Source organism: Pelodiscus sinensis, chromosome 11 (genome assembly GCF_049634645.1).
Source record: "Pelodiscus sinensis isolate JC-2024 chromosome 11, ASM4963464v1, whole genome shotgun sequence".
Lineage (NCBI taxonomy): Eukaryota > Metazoa > Chordata > Testudines > Trionychidae > Pelodiscus > Pelodiscus sinensis.
In genome coordinates this window covers 3,204,790-3,225,324 of record NC_134721.1, presented here as the reverse complement: position 1 = coordinate 3,225,324, position 20,535 = coordinate 3,204,790, and the positions used below count along the sequence as shown (strand labels likewise).

Here is a 20,535-nt window from a genome sequence, read left to right as displayed (position 1 = left end):
TTGGGCTGTGGGGCTATAAAATGCAGTGCAGAGGTTCGGACTCACGTTGAAGTCTGGCCTTCGAGACACAGCAAGAAGTGAGGGTCCCAGAACCTTGGCTCCAGACCAAGCCCAAACATTTACACAGAAATTTTATAGGCCTGAAAACCAAGCCCCCTGTTCCTGAATCAGCTGACCCAGACCAGCCCTGGGTGTTTTATTGCATTGTAGACATACCCTTCAGTATTTTTGAATTTGTTGCCACCGCTCCCTAAAAACCAGTTTTATATTTATTATTTTGCACTTCAAAAAACATTGCACATTTGGAGAAAAAAAAAACAGACTTTTTCTATTTGGTTGTTAAGCATCTGGAATGTTGCAAATGCTACAGAAATCCAGGGAGTCTCACTAGTGAATTCCGAAAAAGGCCTATTCATTTTTTGAATCATTTGGCACCTGGTGTAATTTGTTTAACAGTTTCATGTCCTTAGCTGGTGTTTGTTTTAGGGAGCTTAATTGTGAAAGTAGGTTCTGCGCAGATTCACATAATGATACGCAATAGCGCAAAGTTTTAAATGTGTATCTAAAATGTAATCAGAAAATCTGAAATGACTGGAAGCATTTAATTCTTAAATGTGAGAAACTGGCAAACAGGGTTTTTTTTAGAGATACAAATTATCTGCAATGTATTACTGGAAAAGCAACAGCTATATGCAATGACAGAGTCACAGTTTCTTTTTAGAGTCTCAAGAAAACTAGTTTATCCCATATGTACAATACTGCGGTTTGTAATTGTGCTAATGTCACAATTTCCATTTGTTTTCACCAGAGATGGGTCTGAGACACCAAGTTTAGATCCGGATCTAGATCTAAAACTATTCAAATCTCAGAAGCGTTTGGAGTCAGCATTTTGGTTCGAGCTCCTTATAGAGCGAGGGGTCAGCAGCATAGTTCAATTGAGCATCCAATTCACGTCACACCAATGTTACACTAAAAAAACAAGTAACCCCGTGGCATCTTAGTGACTAACAAAAATATATGTAGTATCATGAGCTTTCATGTGCAAAACCTACTTCTTCAGATGAGCGGGAGTGGAAAAAATGGGAACCCAGAATTAATAACAGAAAAAGGAGAGAGCAAAAAAAGTACCTGTCAATCGTAGTGCCGGTGGTAATGAGACTAATTGAGTGGGCTAGAAGTGTCCCATACTTAGCTTTTGATATAAATGAGTGTTAAATGTATGGACGGCTGATTTTATAATGGGACACTTGGGCCATGTCTACACAAGGAAATTAGTAAATTCAACGTAACTCCCAATTTATAACAAAACTGAAATAGTGAGTCCATACAATGGGGATGCCTTGAAATCCATTTGAGGCAGGCTCTGTTAATATAGATAACACTACCTCAGACTTAGAGCCCCAGGAAGCACTGGGCTGTAATTAATTCCAATTACTCTGGGGAGTAGTTATTTTGAAATAGTAGCACCGGCACATCCACACTACTGCTATTTTGAAATAACTATTTCAGAATTAGTGTTACTCCTGAAAAGCAAAAAAAAAAAAAAAAAAAAAAAAAAGCAAAAGTACAGATTTCTAATTCCGCGGCCTGTTATTTCAAAAACATGGGCTTGGTAGTGTGGACGTTCCACTTATAAATTCAACTAGGGGAGGGAAAGTTATTTCAAAATAAAGTCTTAGACTAGACCAGGGCTTAGGGTTTTATGCTAGTATAACTCCACTGACTTCAATAGTGTTAGTCCCGATTTACATAATTGTAACAAATGTCATTCATTTTGAAACATCTACAAAATTCAGGGGTGTTGGAACCTAGCTATTTGGTTAGGTTCCTCCAGTTTTACTTATTAGATATGCTAGCAAAGACTCTCTATGTGACAAAAAGATAGAAGTGAGCGTGTGCATGAAATTACTCCTGGTGCCTGATAAACCATTACCTTGAATTGTTTCTCTAGTCGTGTCTTTCCCCCTATTCCAGGTATGAGAATGCTGTTAACATAACTATGCAGCTGGTTGGCAGATACTTCTGTCTCCTTCCCAAGGATGGCTTCCAACAAGGCATCATGAATAAAAATGTACTGCTCCTAGAAAGGCAAAAGCAAGCAGTTTAAGAGTTAGGAGAAAATTACACCAAGCAGAGTCATTAATGAAGGCGCATAGCACGTTTACGGAAAGAGTTACATTTCCTTTTTAAAACAAGCTCGGTCTATAAACACTGCTCAGGCTAGTGTATACATTCATGAGTATAATCTAGAAAACACTTAAAATGCCAAGAGAGGACTCAAAAGTTTACGGCCTTGAAAAAAGACATTCCAATTCACCAAACACCTGCTGAAATGTAATCCACATTTAGAGAGAAGTAACTGAAAACCCTATTTCCTTTTAGATCACACCATAAAAATGAACACTGCTTTAAATTCAGTATCACACCCATCTTTACCTCTGTCTGAACGAGGTAGTTGCGCTGTGTCCTGATGTGTTTCAGGAAACCTAGGACGTTAACTGTGCTTTTGTCTTTTATCTGTTGCAGCATGCTGTCTATCACAATGTAGGTACCAGTTCTGCCCACACCAGCACTACAAAGGACATGAAAGAAACACTGATAATTCATATGTATTAAATAAAACGTTAGCAATAGCAAATCAGAGTTCCTACATTTCTGTCCCCGAATTTTATTACAATATCTTGACCCTCCTGATCATTGAAGTCTTTAAGTAACATGCTACATGCATTCTAGGATTTTTATCACATTAAAATGTGTGCTTATTTTAGCTAGTTTTCCAAATATTTGTTTCCTTTCCCCTCTCTAGCTTCCTTCTGAGGGCATCTGTAACAATGCCCCCTGCTGAGTGCAATTGCTAACATCAGTGATTGTGGGTGAGATTCTGTGCAGGAAGTCAGACGAGTGGATCATTCTGGTCACATGATAGTTATTTTGACCTCAACATCTGTGAGAGTTCCCCCGTAACTAGCACTGGATGTGCTATTCATAGTGTAAACTGTAGCCACAGTGCTTTTTCTGTATGAAAAGTTATCTGCAAACAGGGTATTTGCCAATAACCGTTTGCCAAACTGTTGGGAGAAACATCTTTCAGTCCATGGGTGGTTTGCAAACTATTTCCCTGACTGGATCTTTGATTCATCTTCATTCATAGAGCAGGACTGGTCAGCCTACAGATCCATGATATCATTTCTACTCCCTGTTTGGACGGCTGGAACCTTTTAAACATACCTTAGTAATGTCCAGTGCAAACAGCAAGTACATGGTGTTGTACATACCATGGGCCAGCACCCTTGTTTGCACTTCAAGTTCATTCAATGCAGGCACACTGCATACGTGTTATGCATCACTTACACCCAATGGGATGAAGTGGTTCAAAAGCTTTGCACTGGGATGAGTTTCGTTCTGCTTTGAATTCGTGTGTGTAGTAAGCTATTGCATTTGCATGTTAATAAGAACCCACCTCTGGTACAAAGTGTGCCTCCCATGTCTTAGCTAGCCAGAGGGCCATACCTGCAGTGTACAAGCACGGGTCCCATTTCTGGGGTCCTGGCGGCTGACGATCTCCTCACAAAGGTTAGCACAGGCAGAGCGTATTCCGGCACGCCCATGTCAGGCCATTGCGTGTAGTGATACTGAATAACCGTTCTCTCGTTCTGCCGCCCTTTGGGGTTCCCCTTCTGACCCTGCACATCAAATGTACCCCACCAAGAGAGAAACATTAGGAGAGGAGAAGCATGGAACTATTTCAAACTCTAGCAACATGTCCCAGCCAGTGTCAGGCCAGGCTGACACGGAGAGTGGCCCTGCTCCCCCAGCTCTGCCTCCCATTCAACTCCAGGGCTCTGTTGCTATGCTGCTTGCACTCTACAATCCACACAAGAAATTAACATGAATGGAGGCTTGTGGTGGGGCAACTGCCTCACACTGGCAGGAAGGGGTTAAAGCAAGCTGGAGGGAGCCTGGCCAATCAGGGAGAGATTTTCAAAGAGCCAACCAGAGGATGGGTTGCTGAGGCAGCCCTGTATAAAAGGAGCTGCCAAGCAGAGAGTGAACAGTAAGGCCCTGACCAGGGAAGATGCAGGGCCATGTTCCCAGAGAAGCAGCTTTGATAGAGCAGTGCTAGGCAGGCTCGGGGGTTAGAGAGGGAGGCTCCAGCCTGATACCTGTCAGGTCGCTGGCCTTGCTACAAGGGCCAGGAGGGTGTAAAGAGTCACAGTGGAAGTGGCCAGGGAACTAGAGGCAGTGAAGGGGAGTAGAGGAGGGCAGGACAAGGCTGCTGCCAGAGGGTCCCTGAGTCAGGATCCAGAGTAGCGGGTGGACCTGGGATCCCCCTTGCTCCACACCTTGCCACCAAGGCGTGGTCAGTTGAGACCGTGGCTTGCTCCTGAGACATAGGGGCGGGGCTCGGATGCCACAGCGGCAGCAGAAACACAGGACAAGAGGCTACTTCAGTGAACACTGCTGGAGGGCAGTGTCCCGAGGAGGACGCCGTGGTCCGGGAGCGACACGGGTCCAGACTAAGGATGTTAAATTGGGTTTAATCAGCTAATTGACTAGGCAATGGAATTTCCATCGGCTGGTCGATTTGTTGATAAGGGGGGGAACTGCAGAGCCGCAGTGGGGTTAGCTTAGGAAACTGCAGAGCCAGCCCCCCTGCTGCGTTTGTGCTTTTAAAATGTTTTAAGAGGTGTTAGGCTCTTAATGCATTTAAAAAGCACAAGCACAGCGGGGGCGGAGGTGGAGGGGACTGGGCACGAGCCGGGAATCGGCTGATTCCCAGCTTGCGCCCAGTTCCCCAATGAGCCTCTGTCTCCCCCACCCGCCCGCAGAGATGGTACTGTGGGGGAAACAGCTTTTAAGCCGGCTCCCCGCAGCACTGGCTCCTGCTCCCCCCAACCCTTGCTGCCTCTCTCTGAGGGGGGCAGGGGAAGCGACTAATCGAGTCAGCAGTCGACTAGTTCCTTACATCCCTATCGTCCAGACTAGGAGTGTGGAGACCGGACGTGGGAGACACCGGCTCGAAGTAGGCACCCTGCTGATGAAAGGACTAATTCCCCGGAGCTACCAGCAGGAGGCGCCGCAGCAGTGAATCCAGCTCCATGACAAGGGGGTTTGCTCACCTTTTTCATTTTTGTATTTCTGACTGTGAAACGGCGGACGGTGTAGCAGGCATGTATTTTTGTGCTCTTCAGTGTGACTATAATGTTGCCGTATTCCTCACTATTCTCAGTTGGCCAGTACTGATCACATTTTCTCTGAATAAAGGGAGAATTAGATGGGTTGGGGTTATTTTGGTTCCAAAAACATACATAGAGATTATCAGGAAGGGTAAAAAATCACGACTCGTAATTTATATCTTTAGTGTGTTATTTATAAACTGTGTAGCAATACGTTATCTGTGCATTTAAAGCAAACGGGTCAAATTCTGTTTGTTTGTTAATCAGATGGCAGGATACAATGCATTGTATTAAATAAAAAGGGTAACCGTTAATAAGCTCCATGGTCCCTTACTCTTCCTTTTTCCACAAGGTTTGTAATCATGATAATGATTGCAGTATTTTGTTCCCAAATCATTCTCCAGAAATCTTCAAAGGTAGACTTTAACGGTCCCTGGGTAGCAATGTAGGCTTTTGCTTTGTTGTACCCCTTCAAAGAAAACCAAAATGCCAAGTAAGATGAAAGCAGCAGCATGGCAGACAGGTTAATAATTTACAGGCAACAAAGCGAGGTGACGTTCCTGTTCTGAATATTGGAAGCATTTGTAGCAGGAGTCCAGGAGAAGTCAGAAAACACAAACACTTCACAAGCAGCAATTGGTTAGATTTCCCCTTTATGAATGAATTTGCAATGAGAGAGGAGATACAATATTCAAACAACTTACATCAACATAGTTAGCATTAATATAGTCGCTGTGCTTAGAATCTTTTCCTGGTGAAGGCCTTAGTTTCACTCTACTGTGATCATCTAGGAGAAAAAAAACCAAAACAAAACAGTAGAGAAGCACTAAGGAAAAGAACATAAAAAAATCTGCAGGTAAACCATCCCATTTCCTTGATTATTATAGGTGATATTCACTTTGCTTGCATGTAATCCATTAGCGCAACAGTAAGGGGAAGAGTCTGCCCTCCTGTATCTGATGGCTTCAGACTACAAATGAGGGTTGTTTTTTGGTATATGACAGTTCCCTGTTAAAAAGTATGAAATTGGAAGACTAGGTGTGCTCTGAGTAGGGGGACCTATGTAAGGACAGCCCCTTTATTGTAGTATTGGCAAGGTCTTTATAAGGTGTCTCCATTCTCCTTTCTGTTGTTGTTTTACATATAATTCTTGCAACACTGGGCCTGTGCTATTAATCTCATTTTACAGATGGGGAACGAAGATATTGACATGGCCAAGGTCACACAGGAAATCGGTGGCGGAGCAGGGAATTGTACCTGTGTCTTCCAAGACCCAAATAGGCACCTTAATCACTGGGCCATTCCCCCTCTCAGAGGATGTAAGTCAGAGGGTTGTATTTTATATATAATTAAAATCAAGCTGGATTTGTCCCATTTGCATTTGGTGTTCTTGAGTGCAATGCTTTGCATTATGACCTTTACATGGGCAGCAATGCAGTACTGCTATAAAATAGGTGTTGACTGCTAGTCTCCCATCAGTTCTACATGAGAGATGACAACAGAGAAAGTTAATGCATCTCCCATCTCAGACCTCGAATAATTTGCAGTTCTGAAATGGACTTTGGCCTTACAGATCTCCAAAGGACGCTGAAAGTAACACCGACTGTCCACGTGGCTCTCTCCTTTGGAGCAGTTTGAAAGGTGACAGACATACCCATGCCGGCTTCAGCATATTTGGGAAGATAAAGAGATCCCAAGGATCATCAATAAAACACTTGGATCCACCACGAATCTCCCGTAATTCACTTTTTCAGAGATTAGCATATGGAGTTCTGGCAGTCATTTGATCTTAATTATTCAGTTGCATTGTCTTACGCAGACTGCTACATTTGTATACTAAATTTGCAATATCTAACACCAAAGAGTCAATATTCTTCCTGTAAAAAAGCGTGGATGAAACCCTGACCTCATTGAATTCAATGGCAAAACTCATACAGACTGCAACAAGACTAGAATTGTAATCGTTAATTGCTGTCCCTCTCCAATTACAATTATTTTTAAACAACCTGGCTTTTCCCACTCATGCGCTCACCCTCTTAGGAGAGAGGGCACTGTACAATTTAAGTACTGTATTTACTGCAAGTTCTTACTCACATGCTAAAATGTTGATGTATCTGTTTTTGTGCTTGTTATCGGGGTGATTGGAATGTTCTGCGGTGATGTTCATGTCGGCTGTACAGCGTTGCACTTCCTAGTGACAAAAGCAGTCAGACGAAAACCACATCAATGCAAAACCATTCTGTTTGTCTCATTTTACAGTAGGCCTGTGGAAATATGCTAGTGGTTTGATTTCTTTGTTGCAATCTTTCAGTGTAGTCCAGCAAGACACATTCTGATTAAATCAGGGATGTTAACTAAGTCCTGGTCTCTGATTACAGAATTAGGTCTCCAGAACAGGTGGAATTCACCCCGCTACAGAAGATCAGAGAAAGCCTTATGCACTAGAGCAGGTCAGATTAGGGTTTTCTCTCTCCCACAGAAAATGTTGACAAATTTAGTTTTCAAACAATATTTCAATTCAAAACGGCACCACTGGTCCTCACAGAAGTTATAGTATAGGTCAGGCCTGGGCACAATACGGCCCGCGGGCCGGATCCGGCCTACCAAGCCACAGGCAGGCTCCCTGCTTGCCTCACCCCACCCGCACGCTGCTCAGAAACGTGGCTGGGAGGTGGCTTTTCTTTAAAAACTGAGAGTGCTGAGGGGAGGAGGGAAGCTTTAGAAGCTGCTCCTGCCCGCAGCACAATCCCATTGGCTGGTTTGTGGCCAGGATCTGGCCAATGGGAGCTGACTGTTTCAATGACAGGCAGCCACTAAGCACAAAGGGTTCCAGAGCACATGGCTACAGCCTGTGCAGGGGGCGGGGCAGGAAGGGAGGCTGATTCGGGAACCACTGCTGGCTGGTAAGTCTCCTGGCAGAGCCTGTCTCTGGCATAACACCCCCTCCCTTCCCCAACCCTCAGCCCCCTCACTCCTGCCCCCTACTCCACACACACAAATCCTCTCCCCCTCCTGTACCCATATCCTCTCCCAGATCCGGCACCCCAAATCACAGTCCCCTCCTGCCCTAGCTCACAACCCAAATCCCTGCACCCCCTCCTGTACCTAGGTCACAATCCAACCCCCTGCACCCAGTCCAGTGCCCCAGGTCACAACTGCCTCCTTCCCCCAAACTCCCTCCCTTACCCCAAGCTCCCATCTGCACCCAATCTCTATCCCAGACCCCGCACCTCCTCATTAATATCAGGGAAGAGTGTGGCCCTCGACCGCTTTCCACATTCTTGGAGTGGCCCCCATCAAAAATGATCGCCCCCCGGTCTAGGTGTTATTCTCTATAAACTGAGCTCTCTCTTTAAAGGAACGTATCTTATGCACTGTTCTTTTGTTAGCTTTTTGCACAGGAATGACTTTCATAAAGAAAAAAAAGGTTCTGAAAAGTACATTAACTACAATTGACGGCAATGACTGAAGAGTAAAATAATTTTTTGAAAGAATAATGTCATGTTATCCATGTTTAGGCACATATATGTAGGCAATTCATCTCATTTACAAAACAGAACAAGGGTGGGAGGTACTAAGGGATTTATGCTCCTTAAAATACAGAGTTGTGCCCACTGGAGTTTTACAAAAATGTCTAAGCAGTTTAGAGACCTGACTCTTACTGACCTTCAATTCTCAGCATAATTCTAGCAAATGTAATTAAACCATACAATAGGGCTATGTCTAGACTGGCATGATTTTCCAGAAATGCTTTTAACGGAAAAGCACTTTTTGCGGAAAAGCATCCGTGCCAATCTAGACGCGCTTTTCCGCAAAAAAGCCCCGATCGCCATTTTCGCAATCGGGGCTTTTTTGCGGGAAACAAATCTGAGCTGTCTACACTGGCCCTTTTGCGCAAAACTTTTGCCTGAACGGGAGCAGCATAGTATTTCTGCAAGAAGCACTGATTTCTTACAGTAGGAAGTCCGTGCTTTTGCGGAAATTCAAGCGGCCAGTGTAGACAGCTGGCAAGTTTTTCCGGAAAAACTGGCCAGTCTAGACACAGCCTAGGGGTTTGTTAAAAAGGCAGAGTGGGTGTCTTCACCTCACAGCTTTAGCATTTACCTTCTGCCAGGCTCAGCTAAAGAGTGGCAAGGTTTGAGAGACTGTCTTGCAGAGTTTGCCAATCTGACATGTCCCTGTGCTAATAAGCAGCAATATGTAAATCAATGCATTCATACGCAATATCACCGTCAAGATAAACTTTCTTACATGTGCTCCATCACAACCTCAAAGCGTTATTACTCTTTCCCATCCAGAAAAAAGATCCTGAGTTAAGAGCTTAGCACCTTGGCATTAACATCATTATTTCATTTCTTTACACACTTTTTGAAGAAAAGTTCAGTGCCCCTTTGTTTAAATAGCTGTGGAAGAAACTATGTTGAGAAAGATTTTTGTGGGCCCCAAAATCCCTTCTCAAAAACCACTTCTCCCCAAGGTTATGGGGTGCCAAATTATTTTATACTAGAGGCTTAAAAAACAACAGTATAGAACCTGACTAATAAAGGAAGTCATTAGCAGTGCACAGCTGCTACAAAGATCAGGAGCTAAGGGACAGAGAAAATTATCAAGAGCAATGCTATACAAACAGCAGATGTAACGGAGTTCAGCATTATGCAGACATTTCACAAAGGGGCTGCACAGTAATTTTGATATTTTCCACAGCATTTACATTTTAAAAGTGCAAAGTCTACTAAAAGCAAGAACATTCTGTGGCTTTTATATGCACAAGGCGCTCCCCAGTGCACAGTTGCCTTTCTCTCTCTTCCATAGAGAGGAGAATACTACAGTCAAGGGGATGAGCTCAGCAAAGCCAAAGAAATCTGGCTGAATCCTAAGTGGACATAATTTCATTTCTAGCATGGAAAACATTTTTTCATAGCCATGTGCGTACCTGCTCTAATTCTGTCTGCCAGTGCCAGCGTGCAGAAGAGGGGAGGAACATGGCTCATTTCTAGTCATTGGTAAAACAAAAGGAGAAACGATGTAGCACTTTAAAAACTAACAAGATGGTTTAATAGGTGATGAGCTATTAAACCATGTTGTTAGTCTTTAAAGTGCTACATAGTTTTTCCTTTTGTTTTAGCAAGATCAGACTAACTCGGCTACCTCTCTCTTTCTAGTCATTGGGTTATACAATAGGAAATATCAGTTCAGTCAAAGCCACAATTGAAAAACTGATTATTAGTTTTAGGTGCATTTTAGAATTCAGCTTTTGCCGTTCTTCTGTAATGGTAGGGAACTTTAAAAAAAAGTCTTATGTTCATAATAAAGCTTTAAAAAAAGTCTCAGACAGGAAGCCATGTTGGTCTGTATTTGCCAAAACAAGGAGGAGTCCTGTGGCACCTTAGGGCATGTCTAAAAAAAGATCATTGTCATTTCAAATAACAAGGCGAGTGTCCACACTCCCAACCCTATTATTTCAAAATAATAATTCCGGCTTGTGAAGAGAAATAAACTTATTTCAAAATATTTATTTTGGGAGTTATTTCAAAATAACTTCTTTGGAAATAACCTGGTAGTGTAGACATATACTTAGAGATTTATTAGAACATAAGCTTTCGTGGGTAAACTCCTCATCAGTTTTGCAAATGAATTCTGGTTCAACTGTCTCCCTTTGTAATCAAAGTAACCAAAGTAGCCATCCTTCTGCAAAAGAATTTCAAAACCCGATTACAAAGGAAGACAGCTGAACTGGAATCCATTTGCAAATTCAGCATTATCAATTTAGAAATAAATAAGGATCTCAACTGGTTAATGCATTACAGAGGCAATTCCCCCTCTTTGGCTATTCACATCTCTGCACCAAATGCAGTGAATGACCCACATCCACCCTGACTTGATTAGCTTCAATCAACACAAGCAACTTCTTTGTTATATATTCTCCTGCTTCTGCAGGTCACCAAACAAAGACTTGATATGCCCAAGAGATAGCACTGGTATCAATGAAAGACTTCAACAGTTCTGGTTCTCTCTCTACACCAGGAACTCTGGCACAAGTTTGCCTAAGCTGCCTCAGTTACATCATCAAGATGGGACAGTTATAATCAGGGCTCGACAAATAATGTAATCTACTCACCCGTGGCAAGTAGATTACACCCCGGAAGAGCCGGCGCAGAGTGATCTGCACATGCGCAGACCCGCACGGCTGGAGAGCAGGGCTCGTTGCCACTTGGCGAGCCCTGGTTATAATTATTTTAATTCGCCACATTCACGTGTTTTCCAACATATAGCGAGACACAATCCCTGCCTCAAAGAGCTCACAGTCTCAGAAAACGTGGCAAAGGGATAATCAACTGTTTCTAAAACTATGATGATCATTTCTCTCTAAATGTTCCGCTTCAAAGGTGAACTTCCCACAGGATTCATGGTAGAGGTGGATCTTGAGCAAGTGTTTTATGCAGGACTGTTGCCTTATGATCTAGTTCAGGCAGGGTGTTCCCCAAAGAAGGGGCAGTGTAGAAAAAAGTACAAAACCATTTGTCTGAGGAGTGCACAGATAAGTTGGGGAGATCAAGGCTAACAAGAGCAGGTGGATAGGGAAACATGGTAAGAGATAACATCAAAAATATGGGGAGGAGCACAGTGATGAAAGGCCTGGAAGGAGAATATAAAAACCCAAAAATGTGGTGGAACAGCCAGTATCGAGAATCAAAGAGGAGTGTGCATTGTTGGAATGGCAGGTAAGAGCTCAGCAGCTATATTTCGTATTGGGTGTGGTGGGTATCAAAGAGGCCAGGAGCAGAAGTCTGTAGTCAACATTGACAGGAGACGATGTATTTAGATACAGTAGTACTCTAGTTACTTTCCCGCCCACAATGTCACTTTCTCTTCTATATATTCCACTGTGCAGTTGTAATGCATGCATGGTTCTGCTGCTTAATGTAAAACATGATTAATTTGGGACCAAAGAAATCCAGATATCTTTACTCTGTGCTTTTATTCAGGTAAACTCCACTATCAGCTTGACTGTGTATAACTAAGACCCTCAGGTTTTAAAAGGATTTGTGTTGGATTATTGCGGGCAATAGGGTTTGCAGTATTTTCTTTTCATTCTCCTTGGTCTCTTTTTAATTTATTTTAATTCAGGCTAGCTAGTGTACTGGTATCTTTTATGTTAACTTCTCAGAAGACACAGAAGATCAATGGATGCATGCTCTTGTTTTGTCCTTTTCAACTCATCATTGACAATTCAAGAACCCAAAATATCTGAGTTCAATCAACTGTCAGTTACTATAAGACGTGATATTCAGTACTAAAATGACTAACTTAGCTTTTAATGCTATGCTCTGTGCAAATGCTAATTGGGAACTAATACACCAAGGTTTAATGACTCGTTTTCATTGCTCTTCTGAAAGGAGTTACAGACTACTCTTAAAAAGTCAAAGAATTTTCACTAAATTTAAGTGCAAAATCAAATTGCTATATATTTGCCAATGTGAATTAATGAGCTAAAAATGTCACTGGAAGGACTGCTTGCAAACCCAGACTTTTGACGTGAATTTTGTAGGCATTACATGTCTCTCATTATTTATTGTCAGTTGCCTTCCTATCAGAAAATGAATAAGGAAAAGTTTTTACTTGTTCCCATAACATAACAACGATGGGTAGCAGGTTTAAAACAAACAAAAGAAAGTTTTTCTTCATGCAGCGCGCAGTCAGCCTGTGGAACTCCTTGCCAAAGGATGTTGTGAAGACCAGGACTTTAACAGGGTTCAAAAAAGAACTTGATGAATTCATGGAGGTTAGGTCAATTAATTGCTATTAGCCAGGATGGGTAGGAATGTTGTCCCTAGCCTCTGTCAGAAGCTGGAAATGATTAAAGGAGAGAGATCACTTGATGATTCCTTGTTCTATTCATTCCCTCTGGGGCATCTGGCATTGGCCACTGTCGGCAGGCAGAACCCTGGGCTAATGGATCTTTGGTTTGACCCAGTCTGGCCGTTCTTATGTTCTTATCAGCAGGTGAGTTGTAGGCATACAAACAGTGATTGGGAGGTTATGAGAGCGGATTAAAGGAGCTTTATTTACAGGCACATATTAAAAGATCAGTAGGTACAGTTGGATATTATTTCGCTATTTTCAGGATGAAAGCAGCCACTTCATTTATCACTAAGATCCAGGGGCCACAAAAAGGCTGGGGGAAAGGGGGCGTCAGTTGCCCTTTTAAAAGGGGGTGGTGAATTAAAAGGGCCCAGGGCCCCAGGATGCTGCTACTTCAGCTGTAGCCAGAGCCTTGGGCCCTTTAAATTGACACTGGAGCTCTGCAGGGTGCAGTCCAGGCAGTTACAGCTGGCCCTGCCTTTTCATGGGCAAGGCTAAGAGGATGTAGCCAGTAGCTTGCAAGGATCCACCGTAGCACAGAATCCCTTAAGAACCTAGCCCAGGTATAAATCCTTCAGTGTTATTCCACAGGAAGGGCAGCAGGGGGTGGGCTATACAGCAGCAGGGACCTGGTTGAGAAGAGAGCCTGGTGGTCCAGGTCAGCACTGCCGAGCTGTGCTGCAGGGCTAAGGCAGGTGGGTTCCCAGCTGCTCTAGCACTGCGCTGCACCCCAGACGCAGCCAGCAGGACCAGCTCTTTGGTGGGGAGGCCATGGTGTTTCATGCTCTATCCCTGCCCCGAACACCAGCTCCGTGTTCCCATGGCCGGGAACCAGTCAATCGGAGTAGGAGGGGTTAATGCCTGCTGGCCAGAGCAGCACACAGAGGCTCTTGCCCCTCCTCTGCCTACAAGCCAGACTTGCTGGCCACTTCTGGGGTGCAGCATGGTGCCAAGAAAGGTGGAGACTAGCCCGCCTTAGCCCTGCAGCACCTCTGACCTTTATCCGCCCAAGGTAAGCTTGCACCCCAACCCTGAGCCCCAATGCCCTACCCCAGCCCTCCCAAACCCAGAGCCCCCTCGTGCACCCCAGTTCCTCAAGCAGAGCCTGCACCCCCAGCTGGAACCCTCCCTCCCTGCACCCCATGCTCCTGCCCCAGCCCAGAGCCCCCTCCCACACTCTGAACCCCAACCCCACCTCAGAGCATTCACCCCTTACCATACCCCAACCTCCTCCCCTAGCATGGAGCCCCATCCTGCACCTCAAAACTCTTCATCCCCAGCCCCACCCAGAGCCTGCACAACAACTCACTGCCCCAGGCCATAGTCCTCTCCTGCACCCTGCACCTTTTCTTTCTGGTCCCAACCCATAGCCTACACCCCCAGTTTGAGCCCTCCCTCCTCCTGCACCGCAAGCCCAGTGAATGAGTGAGGGAAGGGGACAGTGAGCCACCAAGGGAGGGAGCTGTAGGGAGCGGGGCCTCACAGAAGCAGTGGGGCTAGGGTGTTCGGTTTTGTGCAGTTAGGAAGTTGGCAGCCCTACGCATCACAGTGTCTGCATCTTTGGTCTTTCCAGTCTCTCTTTCCCAAGATCAGTCCAATATGGAAATGCAGAGACTGGGATATTGCAGAGACTGGAGTAGCTTTTGGTCAGGTTTACACATAACACGTTTACAGGTACGTAAATATTAGTCAGGAGGGCGATTTTTCTTCTTTAATGACATTTTTGTATTGGCAAAGCCTTAGTGTTGATTCAAGTCTATGAGCAAAACCCTATCTTTGGCCCAGGTCTGTCCTAGGAGGCTGCGTCTGTGATAGCAGAGTGTGCCGATAGAATTATGCTAGCAGCATGGCTCTACTGGCAAACCTTTTCTCATGTACACTAGTCCTTAGGCCCAGATCCTCAAAGACAGGCGTGTCTACACTAAGGGGAACACTAACGCTGCCGCGGTTGATCATCTGGGGTTTAATTTAGCGAGCCTAGTATAGACCCACTAAATCAAACTCAGAGGGTGCCCCATCAGTGCTGGTACTCCTGCTCCTCATGTCAACCTCCTGCTGTGTGGATGGTGTGGAAATGTGATTGAAGATACATTTATTCCCACTACGTAATTTACGTAGTTGGATTTGCGTATCTTAATTCAACCTTCCGCTGCAGTGTAGGCCAGGCCTGAGTTGGCTAACTGCCACAGATGTCAGGAAAAGTTTGGAAACACAATGATTTCTCTACCTTCAACAGAGCTGTTCAGAACACAGAAACATTAGGGACAACCTTATAATAAAGATTCAGTGACACCCAAGTTGCAACAGCTGCCAGGGCAAAACAGATCCACGCCATGTCTCAGACGATATGGATTTATGCTGTTTGCTTATCTTTCAGAGCTTTCCGAGAAGGTGCCACTGGAGTATAAATATATTTTCAATTTGTGTGACGAGGGAGGTAGACAGCTTGTTTTCAGTTCAGCTGGCTGGCTCAGACTCCAAATTGGCAATGAATCACCATCCTCATGCATTCCTGGGCAGCAGACAGGTCTGAGAAGTTTACATTTACCCAATCTAATCAGTCCAGCAGCAGGGCTGACCCACCCACTAAAGAACTGGAGGTGGCAAATGAAATGATCTGATCTATGAAATCCAAATAGTGTGTTGTACTCTAAACATTCATAGCTGGCTCTTGAGAGATTTCCTGGCTTAACATTTCTCTCTTAGCGCCAAAGGACAAAGCTATCCAAACACAACTCACTCTCTTATTCTAGTAACATGCCCGAGGACAGAAAGAGTGGGTCTCCCTGGTGGGAGAAAGCTCTCTGCCTCCTCCAAGAGTGAAGCTCTATTGCCTTGTATGAACAGGAACATTCGGGGCCAAATCCAGCAACACCTCACAGAGTGACTGTGCAGACGGAGGTGGAAGATACCTCAGGTCCTGATTTTTTCCCTTCCTCCCACGTGGTCAGGAATGATCTTATGATGCACATACTTGCAGAAGCACCTTCCCAAATCCATGGCAGCGTTCCACAGAGCATTGCTGCTATGCACACAGGGTGTAGGACACCCAAATCCTACGCCAACGATGCAGTGTAGGCACAATGGACCAGATGCAATCCAGGAGCTCTGTGCCAGAGAAAAAAGTGCTGGAACAGTTTCTTAGCTAGCAATCCAATTGGATTTCATAGGACTTTTACTGTTATTCGTTTATATTCTTGGCGGGAGACCAGAAATACTACTTTAGAAATTGCAAGAGGAGGTTCAGAAAGCACTAGGGACAACCGTCCACTGTGGGCATTATTTTAAAAGGCAGTTTTGTTGGTCAATCAGGTTTTGAACTTGACTTACTAGTGACTTCAGAAATAATACATTTATTGTTCCCAAGGTTCATCGTACCCATTCTGCATGCCTTAGAAAGAAAGATGAGCTAACTAGACATAGGGTAGGTCTACACAACAGAGGGTTTTTTTGAAAAATGGCAGTCCACACTACAATCACGTTCTTTTGAAAGTAAATTGAAAGAACAGAGGGGTTTTTCCACTGGTGGTAATCCTCTTTTTGTGAGAAAGAAGCCTTTTCCGAAAGAGCTCTTTCGGAAAAAGGCATATGTGGACGGGGAAGAAGTTCTTTCGCAAGAAGAGGAAAGAGGAAAAAGCAATAAACTCAAAGCAAACTCCCCAAAACATAGGAGAGGATTTCTGCCAGAAAGATTAACCTAACAGAAGAGGACAAGAACCTACTACACAGGGCAGACCTCACTTGTTCCCAGCATGCTTGTTTCCCTCAAGTTTATTTCACAAACACACAAAGGGGAAAATTTCTTATTGCAGAATTTTTGAAGCTGCTTTGGGGCCTCCTCTCACACCCAAACGTCCCCATTCATTAATAGGGCTCTCTCTCTCTCTCTCTCTCTCGAAAACGGACTTTTTCTCTGTGCTGGGTCCAGGCTCCTGTTTTCTTTTTTCTACTTTCATTTTACAGACAGAAGGTAAAATTTTCAAAAATGCCTAAAAGACTTAAGAACATGAATCCTATTCACGAGGGTGAATCCCACGGACTGTTAATGGGATGTTGGCTCCTAAGGCCTTATCTACACTTACCGGGAGATAGGCGCTATAGGGATCAATAAAGAGAGTCAATGGGAGAGTTTCTTCACTGAGTTTCTTCTTCGAGGCACCGCAGTGAGGACGTCATGGTAATTCATATAGCTAGAGTTGCGTACCTTATTTCGACATTGCCCCCTAGTTTTGACCTGCCTAAGTTAGAAAGCCACTTTTGAAAATGCGACTGAAGGCTTCTCAGGCTGTGTCTACACTACAATAAAAAGTCAGAAAAAGATACGGAAATTGCGAACTGCAATTTACATATCTTTCTCCACTTTTCTTTCCAAAAAGGCTTTTCTGAAATTTGGCACGTCTACATGGAACCAAATTTTGGAAAAACTTCCTATTTCAGCATATCCCTTCTTCCTTGTACAACGAGGTTTACAGGGATGTCGAAAGAACGCATCTGCCTTTCCCAATTTTTTTTTGGAAAAGCGGACACATACCTTGGATGGGCATAGCTTTTCCGGGATACCTCCGGCATATCTTGTTATTATTGTTACAAGCATATCTTTACAAGCATATCGTTACAAGCATATCTCCGGCATATCTTGTTATTATCATTATTGTTATTTTCCGGCATATCTTGTTATCATCAATCCACCCAGGTCTCATTCTTCTCTTACACTGGTGTAAATCACAAGCAATTCCACTCATGTCTATAGGGTGAAACTGATGTGAGAGGAAAATCAGGTCACTCCAGGAGTCAACAAGAGTCCAATGTAACAAAAGGAAGCTGTGTTTCCTCACATATGTATCAATTCATTATCTTTACATGATGATCATTCTATTCATACTTCACTTCTCTTTTGGGACAAGAGATTTTATTTTTACTTGTTCTTAAGGAACCCTGTGCCAAATTCTGGTTTTTTTAATATCAGTATACATTTGGAGTAACTATACTGATTTTAAAGGAATTATTCCATCTGTAACCCGGTGGAGAGAGCTGAGTTTGGCCTACAGTTACTTCACAAAGAAAATTATTTCCCTTCATAGGGGATAGTGAACTCCTAAGAGGAGAACTAATTGGTTCTTTCTCCTGGTAAGTTCCCAGTAGCAGCAGTCACAGAGGGGACTTCCAGTATAAAGGGAAGAAGAGGATTATTACAGCAGTGTTTTCTGCTGCCGAAAACACAGGTGGAAGATGTCTAACGTTTGTTAATAGCAGTGATTTTGAGACAGCTGAAGCAAAGCCTATATTAAGTCAGATCAAGTTTACAGATGTGTAGCTGATTATTTTGAATAATTAAATGGTGTCAAAACCAGCTGTGATGAATAGCACTGGGGTCTCAATTCATAAATAATTGAGAAGACTGAGTCGCATTTGATCATTCTGATCAAATTTTGCTCTCTGGAGGATAAATGTTTGTCCTGAATACCATCAACATTGTTAAATGCCTCAATCTCCCTGCTCAGTCATCCAGCCAGCAGTCAATTGAACTAAATCACTTTAACACCTTGCACATTTGCTGTCCTCATGAATACAAAATGTTTATGACTTACACAATAGTTTTTGGGTATCAGACAATGCCGCTGATGCACAGACTGCAACCGAACCGCGGCAGTAAATGTTTTAAATGATCCCATAAAAGACGATTCCTGCATGTAGTCTTGTCTTTATTGCATTCAGCGACAAGGCTTTAGATATAGAAAACCAATTTTGTTTCGTTGTCGTGTTTGTAAATACAGTTGCCTTTATGATCCATCCATTACATTTTAAAATAGGCGTATCTTGATGAGTAGAACCCAAGCTGGTCTCCTTATGTCCTCAGTGAAGCCCATGGAGCAGCTGCATACCCTTTACCAGATTTCTCAGCTGAAAATCTCTCTGACATACCAAATCCCAGGGGTCGATATGCAGATCTAGTATAGACTCACTAAATTAACTGCTGATCGTGCTCCCGTCAACTACAGTACTCCACCAGGTAAAGAACAGTAAGGGACTGTTCAGTTTAGAAAAGAGGTGACTAAGGGGAGATATGATAGAGGTCTATAAAATCAGGAGTGGTGTGGAGAAAGTGAATAAGGAAAAGTTATTTACTTGTTCCCATTACACAAGAACTAGGGGTCACCAAATGAAATTAATAGGTAGCAGGTTTAAAAAAAAAGAGGAAGTTTTTCTTGATGCAGCACACAACCTGTGGAACTCTTTGCCAGAGGATGTTGTGAAGACCAGGACTTTAAAAAGGTTCAAAAAAGAGTTAGATACATTAATGGAGGTTAGGTCCATCAATGGCTATTAGCCAGGATGGGTAGGAATGGTGTCCCTAGCCTGTTTGTCAGAGGCTGGAAATGGATGACAGGAAAGGGATCTCTTGATGATTACCTCTTCTGTTCATTCCCTCTGGGACACCAGGAACTGGCCAGTGTTGGAAGGATACTGGGCTAGATGGACCTTTGGTCTGACTCAGTATGGCCATTCTCACGTTAATATTTCCAAACCTCAGTTATTAAAGGATTGAAAGACACTCCTGCTAGTGCTAGTTACTGAGTAACTATTCTCACTTCTTAGTTCCTGGGACTACCACCCTCACTCACACTGACAAGTGTTCATGAGCATCACTGAGGCTACCTATATTACTTGGCGTGCATGAGGATTACTTGTTCAATCGCTTATTGATCACTACGTTCCAAAACCTGTTTTTTATTAGGTGTGGAATACACTGAGTGTTGTGTACCTGTATTTGAAGAGATAAAGGGCTGTACTCTAATCTCAGGCACCATCTTCACAGAGGAAGGCCAAGAGGAGCATTCCTGTCAGCTTTCCTTATTCCTTACAACTGTAAGGAGTACCAGCACTGACCGGAGGCGCCCTCAATGTTCAATTTAGTGGGTTCTTAACTAGACCTGCCAAATCAAATGCCAGAAGATTGATCTCCAGTGCGGTAAATGGAAATAATAGAATAATAGAATACTAGGAGTGGAAGGGACCTCGAGAGGTCATCGAGTACAGTCTTCAGCCCTCATGGCAGGACCAAGTACTGACTAGCCCATCCCTGATAGACATTTATCTAACCTACTCTTAAATATCTCCAGAGATGGAGATTCCACAGCCCCTCTGGGCAATTTATTCCAGTGTTTGACCACCCTGACAGTTAGGAACTTTTTCCTAATGTCCAACCTCAACCTCCCTTGCTGCAGTTTAAGCCCGTTGCTTCTTGTTCTATCCACAGAGGCCAAGATGAACAAGTTTTCTCCCTCCTCCTCATGACACCCTTTTAGATACCTGAAAATTGCTATCATGTCCCCCCTCAATCTTCTCTTTTCTAAACAAAACAAACCCAATTCTTTCAGCCTTCCGTCATAGGTCAGATATTATAGGAATAACAGAAACATGGTGGAATACTAGGCATGACTGGAGTACAGGTATTGAAGAGTATGTGCTGTTTAGGAAAGACAGAAATAAAGGT

At 43.7% G+C, this 20,535-nt stretch overlaps 1 protein-coding gene and 1 long non-coding RNA gene across 9 annotated transcripts in view; one reads left to right on the top strand and one right to left on the bottom strand.

Moving 5' to 3' along the window:
* Positions 1–20,535, bottom strand: part of PTPRG (protein tyrosine phosphatase receptor type G) — a 660,588-nt gene that overhangs the window by 25,104 nt on the left and 614,949 nt on the right. For all 8 annotated transcript variants that reach the window (XM_075938459.1, XM_075938461.1, XM_075938460.1 and 5 more), the window contains 7 exons: positions 7,272–7,368; positions 5,882–5,964; positions 5,512–5,646; positions 5,121–5,255; positions 3,511–3,683; positions 2,437–2,572; positions 1,934–2,080 (listed from right to left, as the gene is read on the bottom strand). In XM_075938459.1, coding sequence (XP_075794574.1) covers positions 1,934–2,080; positions 2,437–2,572; positions 3,511–3,683; positions 5,121–5,255; positions 5,512–5,646; positions 5,882–5,964; positions 7,272–7,368 — 906 coding nt within the window. The remainder of the gene's footprint in view (positions 1–1,933; positions 2,081–2,436; positions 2,573–3,510; positions 3,684–5,120; positions 5,256–5,511; positions 5,647–5,881; positions 5,965–7,271; positions 7,369–20,535) is intronic.
* LOC112546379 (uncharacterized) lies at positions 6,364–6,902 on the top strand. The gene is made up of 2 exons (XR_003090067.2): positions 6,364–6,496; positions 6,751–6,902. It is a non-coding gene; the product is annotated as an uncharacterized LOC112546379 (long non-coding RNA).